General features: G+C 40.7%; 4 protein-coding genes across 5 annotated transcripts; 3 read left to right on the top strand and 1 right to left on the bottom strand.

Annotated features, from left to right (window-relative positions):
* Positions 1-2: 2 nt before the first annotated feature.
* LOC136258038 (TNF receptor-associated factor 4-like) lies at positions 3-8,989 on the top strand. Of its 2 annotated transcripts, none has more exons than XM_066051342.1 (2): positions 3-122; positions 7,231-8,989. In XM_066051342.1, exon 2 carries the CDS (start codon positions 7,232-7,234, stop codon positions 8,858-8,860), a length of 1,629 nt encoding a protein of 542 aa, XP_065907414.1. In that variant the 5' UTR covers positions 3-122; position 7,231; the 3' UTR covers positions 8,861-8,989. The 2 variants fall into 2 exon arrangements, with proteins under 2 accessions (XP_065907414.1, XP_065907415.1); XM_066051343.1 differs by having other exon boundaries at positions 67-185.
* LOC136259226 (uncharacterized) lies at positions 1,129-3,985 on the bottom strand. The gene is made up of 3 exons (XM_066052713.1): positions 2,791-3,985; positions 1,219-1,852; positions 1,129-1,144 (listed from the first exon to the last, which is right to left on the bottom strand). Exons 1-3 carry the CDS (start codon positions 3,983-3,985, stop codon positions 1,129-1,131), a joined length of 1,845 nt encoding a protein of 614 aa, XP_065908785.1.
* Positions 8,990-12,370: 3,381 nt separating the features above from the next.
* Positions 12,371-16,069, top strand: LOC136258903 (uncharacterized). Its single transcript, XM_066052278.1, has 2 exons — positions 12,371-12,652; positions 14,975-16,069. The coding sequence occupies exons 1-2, from the start codon at positions 12,409-12,411 to the stop codon at positions 15,979-15,981; spliced, it is 1,251 nt and encodes a 416-aa protein (XP_065908350.1). The 5' UTR covers positions 12,371-12,408; the 3' UTR covers positions 15,982-16,069.
* On the top strand, positions 15,983-18,903 carry LOC136259225 (uncharacterized). Its single transcript, XM_066052712.1, has 4 exons — positions 15,983-15,992; positions 16,180-17,253; positions 17,445-17,738; positions 17,810-18,903. The coding sequence occupies exons 1-4, from the start codon at positions 15,983-15,985 to the stop codon at positions 18,901-18,903; spliced, it is 2,472 nt and encodes an 823-aa protein (XP_065908784.1).
* Positions 18,904-19,224: the final 321 nt, after the last annotated feature.

Genomic DNA, 19,224 nt, shown 5'->3' with positions numbered 1-19,224 from the left:
CACGTGCCTTATGTGTGCGCTTTAATAAGAGTAAGATTTTGCGAAGTCCCAGGTTTTGAGTTCATCCAGGAAATCAGAACTGAGTGATTGTTGGAGTGAAGGATTTATCACCTGAGTTGCAGGTAATTTGATACAAAGTTAAGAAGATGTTTCGCGTCGCATGCCATTTATAAAATTTAATGATGGTAAACAATCATGATTATGATTATGATTATTATTATTACTGAGCAGTCAGCCCTGCTGGTGTGCTCAGATTTGCCCGAATACATGTAACACAATTACAATAATGATTGTAGTCCAGTTCTAAAAATGTCAGCATCTGCAACTTCAACAAGATCTACTGGTAAGGAGTTCCAATCATTAATTGTTCTTGAAAAATAACTATTTTGGTGTGCAGTGGTCATGCTTTTACAACTGAGCCTACTCATGATTGTGGATGGATTTCCCGACGCTACCGCAGTAACTGACTGGCTTTCTTTTACTGAATACTAAAGCGTATCATGCGAAGTGTACTTTTTGATAAGTGGGTGTGGCTCGTTTCAGAATCGAGAAGATCGTGTTGTTCAAGTAACTACTCAGTTCGGCTATACCTATTTTGAAAAGTCTTTACTCGAAGTCTGTCTTTGACCCGATTTTCATGGACTTTATCCACAATGACGTCACGAGCACAAGATGGCCGAGTTATTTGGGGGTACTGTACGGGCGCCTATTATTATTATTATTATTGATTGTTGTGCAGACCTCAAAAGAGTATGGTGCACAAAAAAGGGTACAATTGCTACTGTCAATTACAAAAGAAAAACAAACTTATATAATTATACAATATTTACTATACACAAGACCATATATACACATTGATAAATTATTAAAACAGTTACTAGTCCAGCTAGGCTGTGCTTGAATTGGTCAATCTCTGTTAAATCAATCACGTGTTGGGGTAAGGAATTCCAAATATTGATTGCAGAGGGGAAAAAAGAAAATTTATAACAGTCAATTCTAGTCATTGGGGTTAAAAATCTCTTATCATGGCCTCTGGTGTGATGTAGGTTAGGATTAGGAAAAAGGAAATCATCAGCATTAATATCGATTTGGTGAGATATAATTTTAAATAACATTGTAGCCTTCTGTTCATTCCTGCATCTGGCTAAGGTGGGCCAATTAAGGTTAGATAACATTTCAGTGACGCTGGAATATCTAGAATAGTTGTTAAATGCAAACCGTGCTGCTCGTCTTTGGACATTTTCTATGGCATCAATGTCTCTTTGCGTGTGGGGTGACCAGACTGTGGCTGCATATTCTAAGATAGGTTTGACCAGGGCTTTGTAGCAGTTACTTTTGACTTGGAGAGGACACTTGCTCAAGTTACGTTGCAAGAAGCATTTGGTGTTATTGGCCTTTTTAGTAATTTGTTTAATGTGCTCTGACCAGGATAAGTTTTTGTCGATAGTTACACCTAGATACTTAGCATGTGTTACCTCTTTTATAGTTTTACTTTGCAGTGTGTATTGAGCTAGTATTGGGTGCTTCTTGTTAGTGATTCTAAGAAATTCACATTTTTGTAAGTTGAATGACATTTTCCAGTCAGCTGCCCATTGTTCTAAAGTGTTAAGATCCTGTTGTAATCTGTGACAGCCATCTTGGGAATGAATCGTAGTATACAATAGCACGTCATCAGCATAAAGTTTTATCTTAGATGTAATTCGGTTAGGCAGGTCATTAATGAAGCAAAGGAACAATAGGGGAGCGAGGACTGTCCCCTGAGGAACACCAGATGATACCCCAGTCAGGTCACTTTGTTGACCGTCAACTACTACACATTGAGATCTGTTTAACATAAAGTTCTTTATCCAATCTAGTATCAGACATGGGGCCAAGTACATGAGTACTTATACTTAAGTACACTTAAGTACAGATTTGAAAGTACTTGTACTTTACTTAAATACTTTCTTAATTTCTCCAGTGTACTTGTACTTATACTCAAGTACTTTGCTAAGTACTTGTATGTACTTGAGTACTTAAAGTACTTTTAAGTACTTGTAAGTACTGCAAACATTGTACGTAGTTTGTACACAGTGGGTGAAGGTGCAGTTTACAACTTTTTGCAATTCTTCTACTGCCTTCCCCAACCTTACTATGTACCATGTTGCCACGATTAATGATGTCATAGCATTCTGGCAAACAAAACAATGCTGCTATTCAAGTCAGTGAATTTTAAGAGTTTAAGAGAGAGAATGGTTGACAAAAACCAACCCCCTAGGCGCACTTACATACTACAATACACTGAATACAGCATATATTTTACTACAGCAAAATGTACTTGTACTTTACATAAGTACTTCCAGCATGTACTTGTACTTTACTTAAGTACTCTCTTGATTGCTGCTGGAGTACTTGTACTTGTACTTGGAAAATTCAAAAGTACTTGTACTTTACTTAAGTACTTTTAAATGTACTTGGCCCCATGTCTGTCTAGTATATCTCCTCGAATACCATAATGATGGAGCTTGTGAAATAGATGGTAATGGGACACTTTGTCAAATGCTTTTGAAAAATCTAAAAATATTACATCAGACTGCTCTCCATTGTTCAAGGTTTCAGCAAAATCATTTACAGTTAATATCAGTTGGGACTCGCATGATCTTAAGTGACGAAAGCCATGTTGTTGGTCACATAAAATGTTATGGTGAGATAAATGAGCAAATACATGTGAATAAACTATGTGTTCTAGAATTTTTGAACAAATGCAAGTCAAGGAAATGGGTCTGTAGTTATTAGGGATAGCACGGTTACCCTTCTTAAAAATGGGTACAATATATGCCCTTTTCCAATCGGACGGTAAAGAACACTGGTTTAACGATGCTTGGAAAACAACAGTAAGTGAGGGAGCAAGAAGTTCACTAAATTCCTTCAAAAATTGTGCTGGTATTTCATCAGGTCCAGCAGCTTTGTGAGTCTCTAAAGAATTTAATAGCTCAACAACGCCATTAATGTCAACCTGAATAGGATCAATATCTGCTGTCGGTGGCTGATTCATCAGAGGGGGTGTATCCGTTGTGATTGGTGTAAACACTGAGGTGAAATAATGATTAAGGATCTTAGCCTTATCTAGACTGTCATTGTAGGCAACTCCATCCACTTTCAAAGGTGCTAGACCACAATGATCCTTTCTTTGGTTCTTTATATAAGACCACAGTTTCTTTGTAACAGAACCTTTCTCATCAATTAACCCTCCAATGTAGTTGTTATATGCTTTGCGGCATTCTCCTTGAACTTTTCTTTTAAAGGTTCGATAGACTTCCCAGTTATGCCTACTGTTAGAAAATTTGGCCAAGTTATAGAGGCGTTGTTTCTTACGTGATAGTCGCCTTATGTAAGCATTTATCCAAGGTTGCTTTGATCTATTAGAACGAAGTTTGGTGGGAACAAGACCTAAACAATCGAAACACATCATCTTAAACTCTTCCCACAAGGTGTCAACTGGAGTAGAGGGTGAGAACTTATTTAAAAAGGAACTAGTAAATTGGGTTATAATTTCATTAATAGAAGATGTATCTGCCTTGTGCCAAAGATATAATTTTCTCTCAGTGCACTGTTGTTGTTGTGAAAGTGTGATAGAGGATTCAATACAGACAGCTTCGTGGTCACTGATACCTGCTATGGAACTACATGAATGGATGAGCGATGGTCTATTAGTGATAAATACATCCAAGGTATTGTTTGCTCTGGTAGGAAAGTTCACTACTTGAGTGAAACCATATTCTTGTAAAAAATCAAAAACTGTATCACATAGAGCAAGGGGATATGCAGAGCCTTGTGTACAACTATTCTCCCAGTCAATATTAGACAAATTTAGGTCACCAGCCAGCCAGTTGGGTATGTTAGGGTAAGTTGTTGTAATACTGGTAAATAGATCACACAGGTCTTTTACATTTTGAACCTCTTTGTTTGGGGGTCTGCCTAAGGAGAAATTGTTTTGATCGATCATATTTCAGCCAAATCGAGCAACATTTTCTAGGTAACGCTTGTTTGCAATGGTTTTTGTTACGTTATACTCGTACCTGTTGGCTACTGGTCGGTATATTTCCTCGTCTTTCTTCATGAGTGAAACTATGATCGATCGATCAAAACAATGTCTCCATAGGCACCTGTACATTAGTACCTCAAATAATGTGGTCATATTGTACTTGTGATGTCATTGTGGATAAATTTCAATGAAAATAGAGAAAAGATCACGTGACGCGTGAAATTTTCTTTTGTGGTCGTTATACTCTTATAGAATAGCCGTTTAATGTCTTGCTAACACTAACACTTGCCTGCTAAGCATATATTGATGTCTTCACTGCAGTAAGTTTTTCGAGCTGCATGAAGTCAACCTCACCATAACGTATTTTCATACAGACAGTGTGTTGATAGTCATGTTACATGATAGACTGCTGCTAAATAGCTCAGTATATCTCTGTACTCCAATCTTCATCCTATGCCAAACTTAAAAACAATTGTGCTACTTTTAGAAACCAGGTGCCATGCAGCCAACAAACCTAACTGGAATTAATTTAAAAAGTGTAATGGTTTGTTGCTACATACAAAATTGAATCATCACAGTAATTTGTATTGTGACTGTGTAATTGATGAAATATTTCATAATTCTGTAATTATGTTGCTAAGCACTGCTAACTGCAGTCGATGTGGCTATTACTGATATAAATTATTATAGGCAATGATTATAGAACTCATATGAGTGAGTATGTTACAATAGGTGTAATAATTAAGGCTAAGTTATAGAAAATTTACAATGTAGTGTTATTTAAATGTTCCTTAAAAGTATTGTTACAACTTATAGTATCTCTAGGTAGATTGTTCCATAATCGAATCGAAGTAGGAAAGAAGTTGTACTTGTATGCATCAATAGATGTGTCTGGCTATATAAATTTAAGTTCACTGCCCCTGGTATGCCTTGTTCTATATGTTATATAGCTAGGTAGTGAGACATCCACGCTACTATGAATTATTTTGTGCAACATCTGAAGTCTGAAGTGTGTTTCCATGGTATTCCAATTAAGACGTAATAACATGTTTGATACACTGCTAGTTTGGTAATAATCATGAATCACAAAACAAGCTGCTCGTCTTTGTACAGACTCCAATTTGTTAATTGACTGTCTGCTGTAAGGTTCCCAAGCTGTAGCTGCATATTCCAAAGTGGATTTGATGTATGTAAGATACATATCTTTGATTTTACGTGAGCAGTTTGTGAAAATTCTCCTTACAAAACTTAACACAGAGTTTGCCTAGCCACGAGGGTTTCCCTTTGCTTTGGTGGGAGGGGCTTCTTGCACATGCACAACACATTCGTGCTGTGAAAAGCCTGTAGCTAGGTAGGCCTACTGTCATTGGCTATTCGCTGTGTAGAAATTGTCAAGTTCTTTTTCAAAAGTTGTATGTATATATATGTGCTAATGTGCATGCAATGAATTAGCTATACCTACGGAATTTCTTAATTGATATTTTTTTAACAAGAAGTAGAGTGGATTCCACTGATGCACGCGGGTAGTTGGAAAAAGTGGACACAAACACGGATATTTTTAAAATACACTTATACATTTACAAAACAGTTGTTTTTCATACCTAATGTTGTTTTTACAGCAGCATTCGTTTCCAGACCCAGGCATTGATCTTGTCATAGCACTTATCCATTTATAAGCGCATGTGCGAAATTACACTCTAAAGACCATATATTGTTGTAGAAGTGCTATAGAAATCTAATTCAGAGTCATAGAGATTAAGCTGGCATGTCCCAACCTAATCTTGTAGGCCAGGTCCTTGAAACCCTCAACGCTTGGTATTATAAGCACCTGCACCTTATACTAAAAGGCGTAAGATTGTGGATTTGGCCTGCTAAGCTAAGTTGCATGGGGCACACAAGCTAATCTCTACATTTATAAACTCTGTATTAGACTTTATAGCATGTGTACAAGTAGAGCATGTGTACTATATGGTCTTTGGCATTCTGTGGAGTGCTGGTCTAGTCCTTCACAGGTGCATTTATAAATGGATAAGTGCTATGACAAGATAGACGCCCAGGTCTGGAAGTGAAGACTGCTGTAAAAACAACGTTAGGTATGAAAAATAACTGTTATATAAATGTAAAAGTGCTTTATGAAAATGTCCATGTCCGCATCCGATCGTATCCACCTTTTCCAACTACCTGATGTATGCTACCATCATAAAAAGTGCATACTGCATGTACAGCTGCCTGGAGTCCCAAGCTACAGTGCCAGATAGATCAGCATCTATAAAATATTCATGCATTATACATTCACACTTTGCATGCAAGAAGTGCTGAAAACCCTGCACAAGTGGTAAACCATATGACTGCAATGCAGATGGCTAAAGGGAATCAGAAATTTGAAATTCTGATGAATTCATGCACCAAACCTACCCAGTGGTGATCATGATTTGATCCTAGCTCCAGAAACACAAAGTCTATGGGTATATGTGTTGCGCTAACGGAAGTTCAACAACTTGAATTGGAACTTCCTGTGTGTAGGCATTTTACAATTGCAGTAGTATACATGGTATATAATGTACCTACATGTCATGCAGGTCTAAGCACCATTAATTTTATGCTTTGAAAACAGCTTGCTCAAAAGTCAAGCCTATTATGCTAACATTTCATGTTTTTTTATATAATTTAGTAATAATGTGTAGTGTGTTTGTGTTTGCTGGCCATTTTGGCATGCATTAGCTACATATTGTCACATTATATTATGCTACTTTTGCAATCCTCAACCTAGCTCTCGATTAAGATTTTTGATAATTAAAATGCACAACATGTGTGTGTACGTGCATGTGTGTTAGTGCTGAAATGAATATTGTAGCAATTTTTACTATTCGAATAGTTGTGAAACAAAACGACCGAATATTTGATTATTATTTAAGATTATACTTCTATCGAAACCTTTTGTTAGGGAGCATGGTAAAGCCTAAGAGCTATTTCTATCCTTTCTAAAATAGAATTATTACAGCATAGATACATCACTTCATTCACAGTCTTAAGTTTCAAGGCTGGCTTTTCCATCTGTACAAAGTGCTGACGATTATTCGAATAGTGTGTTAACAAATCGAATAGTGTCATGCTGACCAAATAGTCAAAAAACAGAATAATCATTTCAGTACTAGTGTGTGTGTGTGTATGTTTAATCTTAATTTATTATATTCTTTAATTTTTAGAATGGAAAAACAAGCAGAAGTTTCCACAGGTGGTTATGATTATCAGTTTGTGGAGACCCTCCCAGACATGTTGATATGTAAAATATGTCACTTTCCCAGCAGAGAACCATGTCTTAGTGAATGTTGTGGTCATACCTTTTGTAAATCATGTATTGATCATGCTAAGAATGCTGTCTTTTTATACCCATTCCTATGTCCAGTGTGTCGAAGTGATGAATTTAAACTGATTCGTAATAAACAAAATGAGCGAGTCATTAAGAGTCTTCATGTCTATTGTACTAACAAAGAAAGAGGATGTGAATGGCAAGGAGAAATCAATGATATAAATGGCCACCTTGAAAGCATTGATGGTTGCCCATTTGAAGAAGTTACCTGTTCCAACAAATGCGATAAACTTCTACAACGGAAATATGTAAACGATCATTTGAAAAATGAATGTCCACGTCGCAAGGCTGATTGTCAGTACTGCCATATTACAGATGAGCTTCAATTTATCAAGGGCAGTCACATAGACAAGTGTCCAAAGTTTCCTCTGTCCTGTCCTAATGACTGTGGAATATCAGACATACCTCGTGAAGATATGAGTGATCACAGAAAAAGATGTCCTCTTGAAGAAGTGGAGTGTCCTAATGTTGAGTGCTTAGGTTCTATTCAACGACAATACCTACAAAACCACATAGAGAATGAATGCCAGTTTCGTAAGATTACCTGTCTGTATTGCCAAATTGTAGACAAACAGCACTATATTGAAGGCCTACATATAAAGCTGTGTCCTAAATTTCCATCGGTCTGTCCCAACAAATGTGAAGCTGAAGCAATCCTTCGTGAAGACATGAAGACTCACAAGATGGAGTGTCCTCTTGAGATGATCCAGTGTAGATACCACAACGTGGGGTGTAAGACTATGTTGGCTCGCAAGGATCTTCCACAACACAACCAAGAGAAAATGGAGGAGCACTTATCCTTCACCATGTCAGAACTTGTCAGCACCAAAGATAAATTAGCATCCACTGAACAGGAGTTAGCTTCAACTAAATGGCAGTTGACCACCAGCACTGATAAAGCGTTGTCAAAATTACAAGAAAAAATTGAAGCAATTGAAATTCAGTCACAGATGAGGCTGCAGAAAATAATAGACCAAGTACAGTGGGGTTTCCATATAAATACGATGGCAAGTAATAGTTGCAATCAAATTCTTCCTGTTATTATAAAGGTATCAGAGTTTGATCGGAAGAAAAGAAATGATGATGATTGGTACAGCCACACGTTCTTTACACATGAGAACGGTTATGAAATAAAATTGAATGTCGTTCCTGCTGGTTGGGATGATTGCAAGGGTACACATATATCAGTGTGCTTGTTCATAGAAGAAGGTCCAAATGATCATCTACTGAATTGGCCAATGAAGAAAAGGTTTGAAGTAAAATTGCTAAATCAGATTAGCGATTCCAAACACCATTCACAGGCATACACTATTTCTGTTAAGCGAAAAGCTACAAAGGGCAATGACTCGATTTGGTATGCTGATAAATTTATTTCCTATGACCTATTTTATGACCCTCGTGGTGACTGCAAATTCCTTGTTAATGATACGGTCTTCTTTGAAGTGTCTGAAATACAATTAATATAATAGGCTATTTTTTTGTATTTTACATGCACACATGATAGGTATAACTGTATTACATTACATTTCTTCGGTGTTTACATGAATCACATAGTATGGAGTTATATTATTTGATTGTGTTGTTGTGTAGTTGATTAAATGACCTTCAGCACTTGTGCTGTAAAGCCTTAATAAATAAACTAATGTCCATTGGTTCCACATGGGGTACTTCAAGATAATAAGTCACTTGCTAGAGTTCCTATGGATACATATATATATGAAATTGACAAGGAGAAAATGTCCTGACCGCCTGGCAGACTCCTGTAAGTGTTCGAGCATTAATTGGATGGCTGCAGGTTCGATGCTGTCATGGATTTTTTCTCATTTCTCCATGTTTTTAAACACACTTAATGTAACAAGTTTAAACAGGCTGTAAGACCAGGTGTCCTACAGACCTTCAGCACTTGTGCTGTATAGCCTTAATTAATAAAAATAAAATATATCAATTTTTGTTATGTGCGATTTGAGTCTGCATGTCTCCTTAGATACTGTTATGTATCATGAAATCACTGTGATTTTTTGTAGATACGTAAATGGTTAGTTGCATGCAAAAAGCCCAGCCTTGTCATATTGATAACTGGCATGAGTGATTATTGCTTGATGATGTACACATGTTCCAATGTCCATTTATATATTGTAGAGGTATTTGCCTACAATTTTGTCATTGTACACAATTATAGCCAACTACTGTTTATGCTTTGTATGCATATATATATATATATATATATATATATAATTTTGTTCTCTTTTCAGATGGGCACACTGCAAAAGGCCAACATGCTTAACCATAGGTTATAAGTGATCTATTCTAACTAGCAAGACAAATACAAAGAGAAAAGATTATAAGTATAATACTTTGCTTTCTATAGGTCTCCATACAAATTACGCAAAAATCTTAATGTGCCATATATCATACATTGTTTCATTAATCAAAATAATATCATTAGGAGCCTTCAAATTATTTTTTAGTGGACTGTTTGCAGGTAAAAAACATATTGGGCTATGCACTCTGATTGAGAATGTAGTTTCCCATGCTCCACTTGCATTATGTCCACTAAAATAATGTCACTATTAACAGTATATGATTTAGTAATTATTATTAAGACTGGCTCAAATGTTAAATTTACTCAAGCCATGATCAGATTTGAAAGAAAAAGTTACAGACATGTGCAGTAGTTTACTATATAAAAATACATAATAATATTTTATATCTTGATGTTAAACAATTTCCATGGCCGATATGCTGTTGCTATACTTGAAGACTTTATAGTTCAGGCACTTCAAAAAATGCAGTCAATAGCAATTAGCTATAAAAGAATAATAGCAAAACTAAATGGTAAAAGCATGAAAATGATGCTGAGTATCCCTGACCTGGTTGAACTGTTTCATGCACTTGAATCCTTTTCTGACATATCATGAGATTGATTGTCAATGTTTCCATATTACCAGATGAGTTTCAATATGACAAAATCAGTCTTATAGCCCTAAAATACATATGTCAGCTTAACATTGTGTATCTCCTTTTCTGAATAAGCTATAACAATCCTGTAAAATTCAGGAAAATCTCCATGGATTTTTACATAAGCGGTAAAAGTGTTACATAGTTATCATATATATTCAGACAGAAAGTTATTAAACTTCAAACTTTAAAATAATAGTCAAAATTTGACAGCATATAAGACTGATTTTGTCAGACCGGGTCACATATGTACATCATCGTAGTGAAGTTTCTTATATTTCCTAATAATTGCATGTGATCTGATATTATTTCATAATGATATGCTGTCAGTCCACTTGAACTGTGAGGAACAGCTAACCTCATGATGTGGCATATGCACTCACTTCTACATGACTTTACTTGCAATTGTTACATAATACGTACGTATATATAGACATTTGTCAAATCATGGGAGAACAACAGCCATGGCCAACATATAAAAAATTACATTCATCAGTGTGAACCTTCATGAATACAGAAGACATGGAGACTCCCTAGAATGAGTGTCCTCTTGAGGTGGTCTATTGTGAGTATCATAATCTGATTGTTGAGTGTTGCTCCATGTTGGTTCAGAAGGATTTGCAGCAGCAAATAAGGAAATGGAAGAGTACTTGCCGGTGTTTTACTATAGATAAATCATCAACAGTTATAGCCAATGATCATAAGAGCAAGTATATACATATACTGATAACTTAGTGCCTCCACATTATGCAGCAGGGCTATATATAGGACATGGTTCTAAAGAATGGGCATGGCCAGCTTTCTAGCTCCATGCATCATTCATAATATAATTATCCCAATCATCATTTCCTGCTTTTCAAATTCTACATGTACTGTTAAAAGTATAGCTACCACTTAGATGAGCTATTTTTCAATTCTTTGACTGGCATGGAGCAGTCTAGGTACTGCCACAGCATTTTAAAGTACTACATATATCATAGCGGTAATACTTGGAAACTTTCAATTCTGGTTGGCCATAAGCTACAGTAATAACCCCATTCCATTTGCTATTTCATTGTCAAAAGTTTCATCTCTAGCTTGGAAATACTTATACGTATAGCTAGCTGTGACTGATATTCAAATTTAAGTGCATTTGTATTTTTTTCTATAGCTCAGTAACAATAACCACCATTGGCATTTCAGTAATTAATAAATACTAAACAAAGAATAGGTATGAAGCTACTGTACTGATGATTCTTGAGTGACCGTTGAAGTCTGAATTTAACTAAATAATAGGGGTAGTGGGTGGCTAGTAGAGTGGTTAGCACACTGCCTACAGCTTGCGGAGTAGTTCAGTAACCACTGCCTATTTATATAGCTGTGCTATAGCATCCACATATATTAGTTGTGTGAACCTTTGAAGTCAAACCATGCAACAATAAACAATGAATCTCATCATCATCATGATGCATCCTTTTAGCTGACTGGCGTGACTGCTTTTATGGCGGCACAGTGATACTTTGAATATGCATGATCACAGTATGCATTACTATATATATAGCTATAGACTAATTCGTATATTGTATCTTTTATGCGCATATCAATGTTTTGCCCCACTAGCTACTATAAACACGGGCAGAGGTGGGGGATACTGAGGTGGGGATTTGAACATTTAAAAATTCTTATCCCCACTACCTGGGGCTACTTTTGATGTCGAATCCCCCACTTATCTCCCAGTAAAAGACCACGAAACACCCACTACGTGCCCTCGTAGCATCAAATACCCCACCACCTGGGGCACGGTTTGAGGTCGATTCCCACTAATCCCCGCCTAGCCCCCACTTCTACCCGTGTTCATAGTAGTGGGGCAAAACATTGATAGGTGCATTACTTCAGACACGCAGTCAACAGTTACTATAATTGTACATCCTTTTCTACCTTAATTAAGGTTAATAGCTTAACCGTGGTTAGCACTGAAAGAATCACGCACGCCCCGTACATGGTTATTAGTCGCGTGATAAAAAAGGCGCCATTTCTGGAACGTGATTGAACGTGTCAACGTGCGTGAAAGTGTGAAATGGAAGACAGCGATATTCCAACCTTCAGTGGAAACACTATGACCTCTGCCATATCAACGTCTACTTCTACTCCGACAACAACGGTGGCGACAGTCAGCTTAAGGCCAGAGGATGTACAAGCAATTGTTACTGGTTTGGCTTCCAACCCGAGCGCCCTAGCTGCAGTGGCATTGATGATACAGTCCGACCAGCAACCAGTTCTACCAGCAAATGCTTCAGTGCCGTCCAGCTGGAGTCAGTCGGGTAAGTTGCCACCTACCACCGGAAGTCCCCACAAACCAGGCACCCGTTACTCATTCTCCTCCCTTCACACAGGAAGGGAGTGAAATATAGTGAACCCCGTAATAGCTTAGAATGTAGTTTCAAAGGACACCCTTGGGCGGGTTTGTGTCGTTTTACGGTCAGGGAACTATTGAATGGGATTAAACAAGGTGGATTCCAAGAAAAATGGAGTTTAGATGTCAGGTATTTAGCCCATAGGAGGATGAGGTAAACATTGAACAGGAATAGCTAGGCCTGAATCAGTGGGGACAGGTGGATTGACAACAAAACCAGACAGGAGCTTATAACCGAGCAGCTCAATTCAACATGTCCAGGAGGTTAACTGGATTCATACAACTCACTGATCTGGTAGAATCAGGAAATCACTGACACGTCACAGTACCCCACCTCTGGACTGCTGGCGTACCAGAAGATCAGCCATAGGTCTGGTGTCTGACGACCACTGTTTTCAACCACCCCAGTGGCACAAGCACGAGTACAACTGTGCTGCTCATACATCAGCTACGCAAGTAGCACACAATCAGCTACGTCGGTAGCACACAATCAGCTACGTCGGTAGCACACAATCAGCTACGTCGGTAGCACACAATCAGCTACGTCGGTAGCACACAATCAGCTACGTCGGTAGCACACAATCAGCTACGTCGGTAGCACACAATCAGCTACGTCGGTAGCACACAAACAGCTACGTCGGTAGCACACAACCAGTTACTTCGATAGCACACAATCAGCTACGTCGGTAGCACACCATCATCAGCTACCCTGGTATCACACAGTCGTCAGCTACATCGGTAGCACACAAACATCGGCTATGCTGGTGGCACACACTACTACATCAGTAGCACAAGCGCCAGCCACGCTGGTAGCACACATTCATCAGCTATGTTGATAGCACACAATTGTCAGCTACGTCGGAAACACAGTTACATTAGTGTCGGGTAGCACACAACCATCAGCTACATAGGTAGCACACGACCATTAGCTACGTAGGTAGCGCACCATCATCTACTCTAGTAGCACACAATCATCAGCTATGTTGGGTGGTACACAATCATCAACTATGCTGGTGGTACACAATCATCAACTATGCTGGTGGTACACAACCATCAGTAGCACACAAACATCAACTATGCTGCTGGCACACCCATGATCTACATCAGTAGCACAATCATCAACCACGTTGGTAGCACACCATCATCAGCGGCATAAGTAGCACACAGACATCAACTACATCAGTAGCACAATCGTCAACCACACTGGTAGCATACCATCATCAGCTACGTTAGTAGCACACCATCATCAGCTACATCAGTAGCACACCATCATCAGCTACATCAGTAGCATACAAACATCAGCCGTATGCCGGTAGCATACAGACATCAGCCACAGTGGTAGCATACATCAGCTATGTCTAGCACGCACACACATCAGTTACAATGGTAGCACATAACCCTCAACTACAGCAGTAGCACACAATCATCGGCTACATCGGTGGCACACCGACATCGGTCGCACACAAACTTAAATACACAATCACCAGTGACATTGGTAGCACACGGACATCAACTATGTCAGTAGCACACAGGCATCAGCTATGTAAGTACTGGTACCTCACAATCATCAGCTATAGAAATCGGTGGCACAATCATTATGCCAGCAGCATAGACATCAGCCACACCAGTAACAGACATCGGTTACCTTTGTAGCACACACATACAGACTTCAATTAGTCTCATATCGGTAGCACACAGACTTCAGCTACGTCACAATTCATAGCACACAGACTCCAGCTATGTCAGTAGTACACAATCATTGGCTCTACTAGTAGCACACAGACATCACCCACCTTCGTAGCACACAGACATCAGCCATTTCAGTAGCAGTCACATCACATAGACATAAGCTACATCAGTAGCACAGAGTCTTCAGCGATCTTGTTAGCAGACAACTGTCACTGTACATCATACACACGTAGGCTACATCAGCAGTACATACACTTAAGCTACATCGGTATCTCACAACATAGATACCGGTAGCATACAAACAACACAAGAATGTACTAGATATCAGTAGTACACACACATAAGCTACTACTCCCCAAAAGTCTGGTAGAGTGCTCCCAGGTCACATATCTGAGGCCCATAGAACCCAAATAAACAAGTCAAATAATAATATTAAAGGCCACTGGGTAGGCAACAACAAAACCACAACACCAGGGCAGGTAGTGGTGACTTCCTGCCTTAACACTGTAATATGTCAGAGTAAACCCTCCTCCCTCAACAGGTCTCCAGAGATTGGGGGTGCTCCCAACCTCTCAGCAACTACACTCAGCTGCAGTCAATCAACTTACAACTGAGCATGAAGGGTTATCAGTTCAAGCTTCCAGCTCAACATCGGCAGCATGCCTCACATCACCCTCATCTCAACTCACACAATCAGTGGGAATATCAACAGCCAATGTGACAGTTCCCACGGCAGAAAACGGCTCCCAGGCAATCACAACCGCATGGCTGTATGGTGATACACCATCAGAATCAATGAACACACTGCTTACAGAGTCGACAAACTCAGTGGTCTCAATCGGGGGCGGCTTACCACTGCTTTCTAAGAAACTAATCCGACAAATAAAGGCAGGAGAATTTGTCAACTTTTGTGACCTTCCCCCAGCAAAAGCACGGCCCCCAGCAGTCCTCGACACAAGCCAGATGTCAATTTTGGCACTACTTCAACTCAAAGAGGTAGAGAACCAGAAGAAACTGATCCCAGATTTTCTCATATGGGCACAGTGTTTTGCAGTATATACTGCAGTTTTGGGAACAGACCAGCCGCAGCGACTCCCAGAGCTCATGGCATATCAATTTGAAATTGCCAAATATGCCAGGAAATACAAGTGGCCCTCCTGGGTTGTTTATGACATTAACTACAGGCAAGAGGCAGCAGCCAGGCCATCCCTTCCATGGGCAGAAGCTGCAGGACACCGGGAGGCAAAGTTCTTCTCCCAGTGTTTCACCGGAATGGCCAAGGATCCAAACGAAGCTTGGTGCAGGAATTGCCAATCACTAGATCACTCTACCTCTGGCTGTCCCATGATGCCTCAACAAAAGATCCACCGTAGAGAAGGGCAAGCGGGAGAGACATCCCGCACAAATAAACCACCAGAGATCTGCCGCAACTACAATACTAAAGGTTGTGATTATACCAGGTGTCACCGCCGTCATATCTGCCTTCGATGTGGTGCAAAGCACCCCTGGTCAAAATGTCCGCACCCCGAGGCAGGCAGCAAGCCATAACATGACTAGAGGTACTGAACACCTATCAGAATTGTAACCACTGATTTAAGCGACAGATAGCAATGCTATCCCATTTCACTTGTGTATCATGTTAATTTCATCAGTCTAATCAATTACTTATAACAATAATAATTGAATACCTCTCAACCCCACGGGAAATACTGAATTCACCGATTCAGTATCATCCTACTTTCACAGGTCCAGCAAGAGCATCAGCAGGGAGGTACCCCTATACTCAACAGCCGGAAAGACTAACATCCAGGAAATTGGACCCCGGTCTGCCCTTACCGGAACACACAACTGACATTGTATCTCCAGTGGTGATCTCATTCTGGCAGGAACATTTAAAACATCATCCGGATCGCCAATTTGCTCAGTTGATACTCGCAGGCCTAGAAAAGGGATTCCCCCTTGGATTTGAGGCCTCGTCAAGGCTAGAGGCAGCTACAACCAACCTGATCTCAGCAAGGGCACACCCAGAGGTCGTCTCCGCATACATTCAGGACGAACTGTCACGGGGCCAACTGGGCTACGTCGGCCCAATACAGGCTGCAAAGCGACTGAACATACAATTTAACCCGCTAGGTGCCATCCCCAAAAAAGGAAAGCCGGGAAAATGGCGCCTTATCATGGATCTCTCCTCCCCGGAAGGATGTAGCGTCAATGACGGCATTCCCAAGGAGAACTGCAGTTTTCACTACGCATCAGTGGACCTCGCGGTACAACAGATAAAGCAGCTGGGTCCTGGCACCTTAATGGCTAAAATGGACATTGAACAGGCGTACAGGAACATACCGGTCGCCCCAAGCGATCGGAGACTGCTTGGTCTGGAATGGCAGTCCCAAGCGTACGTGGACAAGGTCCTCCCATTCGGCCTGCGCTCCGCGCCTCTCATATTATCTGCAGTGGCCGACGCCCTCCTCTGGATAATGCAGCGAAGGGGCGTGTCCTGGGCGATTCACTATGTTGACGATTTCCTAACGATCGGAAGACCTCACTCAGATGAATGCCAACAAAACATGGCTATCATGCATGAGACATGCATGCAAGCAGGTCTTCCCCTAGAGCCGTCAAAAACTCAAGGCCCACTAGAAAGGATTACCTTCTTGGGTATAGAACTGGACTCCACAACTATGGAAACTCGTCTGCCAGAAGACAAACTGTCTCACACTGTCGAAACTCTAGCTCACTGGCGAAACCTAAAGGCCTGCAGGAAACGGAACCTCCTCTCACTCATTGGAGTTCTGTTCCATGCCAGTAAAGTGATCCGAAGTAGCAGAATCTTTCTTCGCAGACTAATTGATCTCTCTACAACCGTAGCGGACCCCAACCATTTTTTCGCCTCTACGACGAGGCGAGATCAGATATTGAGTGGTGGTTTCAGTTCATTCGTCACTGGAACGGTCGAGCTATGATACCACCCCCATCGATGCAACCACTGACACTGATCTCTGACGCTTCAGGTACCTGGGGCTGCGGAGCTTACTGGGGTTGCGACTGGTTTCAGCTCCCGTGGAACAGTGCACTTCAAGACACACATATCTCTGCCAAAGAACTGGCGCCAATTGTGCTAGCAACAGCTATATGGGGCAAGGCTTGGCAGGGGCATACTATCCAAATATTCTCAGACAACACAGCGGCAGTAGCAGCGATTAATAACCGTACTTCAGCACTACAGGAGTCTGCGCACCTGTTACGCTGCCTGGCATTCCTTACCGCCCACTACCAGTGCGAACTTGAAGCTCGACACATACCGGGTCAACACAATGTACTAGCGGACGCTCTGTCTAGGAACAATGTAGCATTATTTCGTATGCTACATCCACAGGCACACCCCAGTCCAACAGCCCTCCCGGAACAACTCATCAGGCTCCTAATAATAGAACGACCCGATTGGACCTCACAGCGTTGGACAGAGCTGTGGACAGCTTCCTTGAGTCTGGTCTAGCTACCTCGACTACAAGGACATATGGAGCTGGGATCAAGCACTATTCATTATTTTGTGAACAATTACACACACAACCTACGCCAACCACAGAACCACTCCTCTGCAGATTTGTATCCTATTTAGCCAACACCAATATATCGCATAACACTATCAAGGTTTATTTGGCTGGGGTGCGGCAACTGCACATTAGAAGGGGTGAGCGGATGCCCTCGACAGACGACACACCACGACTAAATCAAGTCTTAAGAGGGATAAAGACATGTCAGTCGAAAGCCGGTAGAAATAACCCTCAGCCCCGCCTCCCCGTAACCCCAGAGGTTTTACTAAGAATAAAGACCACATGGGAACACGAAGGACTAAACAAGGACAAAATAATGCTCTGGGCGGCGTTTACTATCTGCTTCTTCGGTTTTCTACGTTCAGGAGAAATATGCCTGGGAATGGACGGTCCCTTTGACCCCACAAGAGATCTTACGCCACAGGATATTGAAGTCGACAACTTAGAGAACCCTAAACTCCTGAGACTCCACCTGAAGCATTCCAAAACAGATCCCTACAGCGAAGGCTCAGACATATTCGTCTCGAGAACATATGATGAACTCTGCCCAGTGTCAGCGCTCTTGGCCTGGCTAACTCACCGGGAAGCTGACCGCAGAGGTCCACTATTCTACCTTCAATCGGGCGCTCCGTCCACTCGCAGCACTTTTGTGATTCGATTTAAAGAGGCACTCTCCGCCTCAGGAATTAATCCGACAAGATTCGCTGGCCATAGTTTCCGAATCGGGGCCGCTACTACAGCAGCAAAGAAAGGTCTATCCGACTCCGCGATACAACGTCTGGGGCGGTGGAAAAGCTCTGCATATCAAAGATATATCAAACCGTCACCAACAACTCTGGGAACCTTAGCAAGCTCAATCTCGACGCCTCATCAGGCCTATCATCACACAGGCGATCCATCGCCAGTTCCCAAGTGATAATAACTATATACAACACTCCACACTGAGTAATTACAACAGCCGATTTTCAGAGTCATTGAAGTGTAGCTACAACGCTTAATCAAACATTATAACTTGTAATCAAACAGACGTGCATACATCAACTTTTAGCAGTGATCGCGTAAGCTGCGGTGCCTCATAGGTAAACGACATAATACATACACGAACACACAGGTGGTCAGGTGGTCCATGCAGGACGGCTTGCTAATCAGCGGGCACAATGGGCAATCAGATTAGCGAAGCCAGCTCACTCTGCACCGTAATCTAGACAGAACAGCTTATATATGCATACCTACAAGC

This window comes from Dysidea avara, chromosome 6 (assembly GCF_963678975.1).
Source record: "Dysidea avara chromosome 6, odDysAvar1.4, whole genome shotgun sequence".
NCBI classification, from domain to species: domain Eukaryota; kingdom Metazoa; phylum Porifera; class Demospongiae; order Dictyoceratida; family Dysideidae; genus Dysidea; species Dysidea avara.
This window is presented reverse-complemented; position numbering and strand designations above follow the sequence as displayed.

Excerpts from the sequence above, each read along its gene's own strand:
- LOC136259226 (XM_066052713.1), bottom strand. The coding sequence starts at position 3,985 with ATGATCGATCAAAACAATTTCTCCTTAGGCAGACCCCCAAACAAAGAG. Across the intron at positions 1,853-2,790 it reads TGTACCCATTTTTAAGAAGG|ATTGGATAAAGAACTTTATG; the intron begins GTAACCGTGCTA and ends GTCTGATACTAG.
- LOC136258038 (XM_066051342.1), top strand. The coding sequence starts at position 7,232 with ATGGAAAAACAAGCAGAAGTTTCCACAGGTGGTTATGATTATCAGTTT.
- LOC136258903 (XM_066052278.1), top strand. The coding sequence starts at position 12,409 with ATGGAAGACAGCGATATTCCAACCTTCAGTGGAAACACTATGACCTCT. Across the intron at positions 12,653-14,974 it reads GTCCAGCTGGAGTCAGTCGG|GTCTCCAGAGATTGGGGGTG; the intron begins GTAAGTTGCCAC and ends CTCCCTCAACAG.
- LOC136259225 (XM_066052712.1), top strand. Across the intron at positions 17,254-17,444 it reads TGCCAGTAAAGTGATCCGAA|GTACCTGGGGCTGCGGAGCT; the intron begins GTAGCAGAATCT and ends CTGACGCTTCAG. Across the intron at positions 17,739-17,809 it reads TGAAGCTCGACACATACCGG|GCACACCCCAGTCCAACAGC; the intron begins GTCAACACAATG and ends CTACATCCACAG.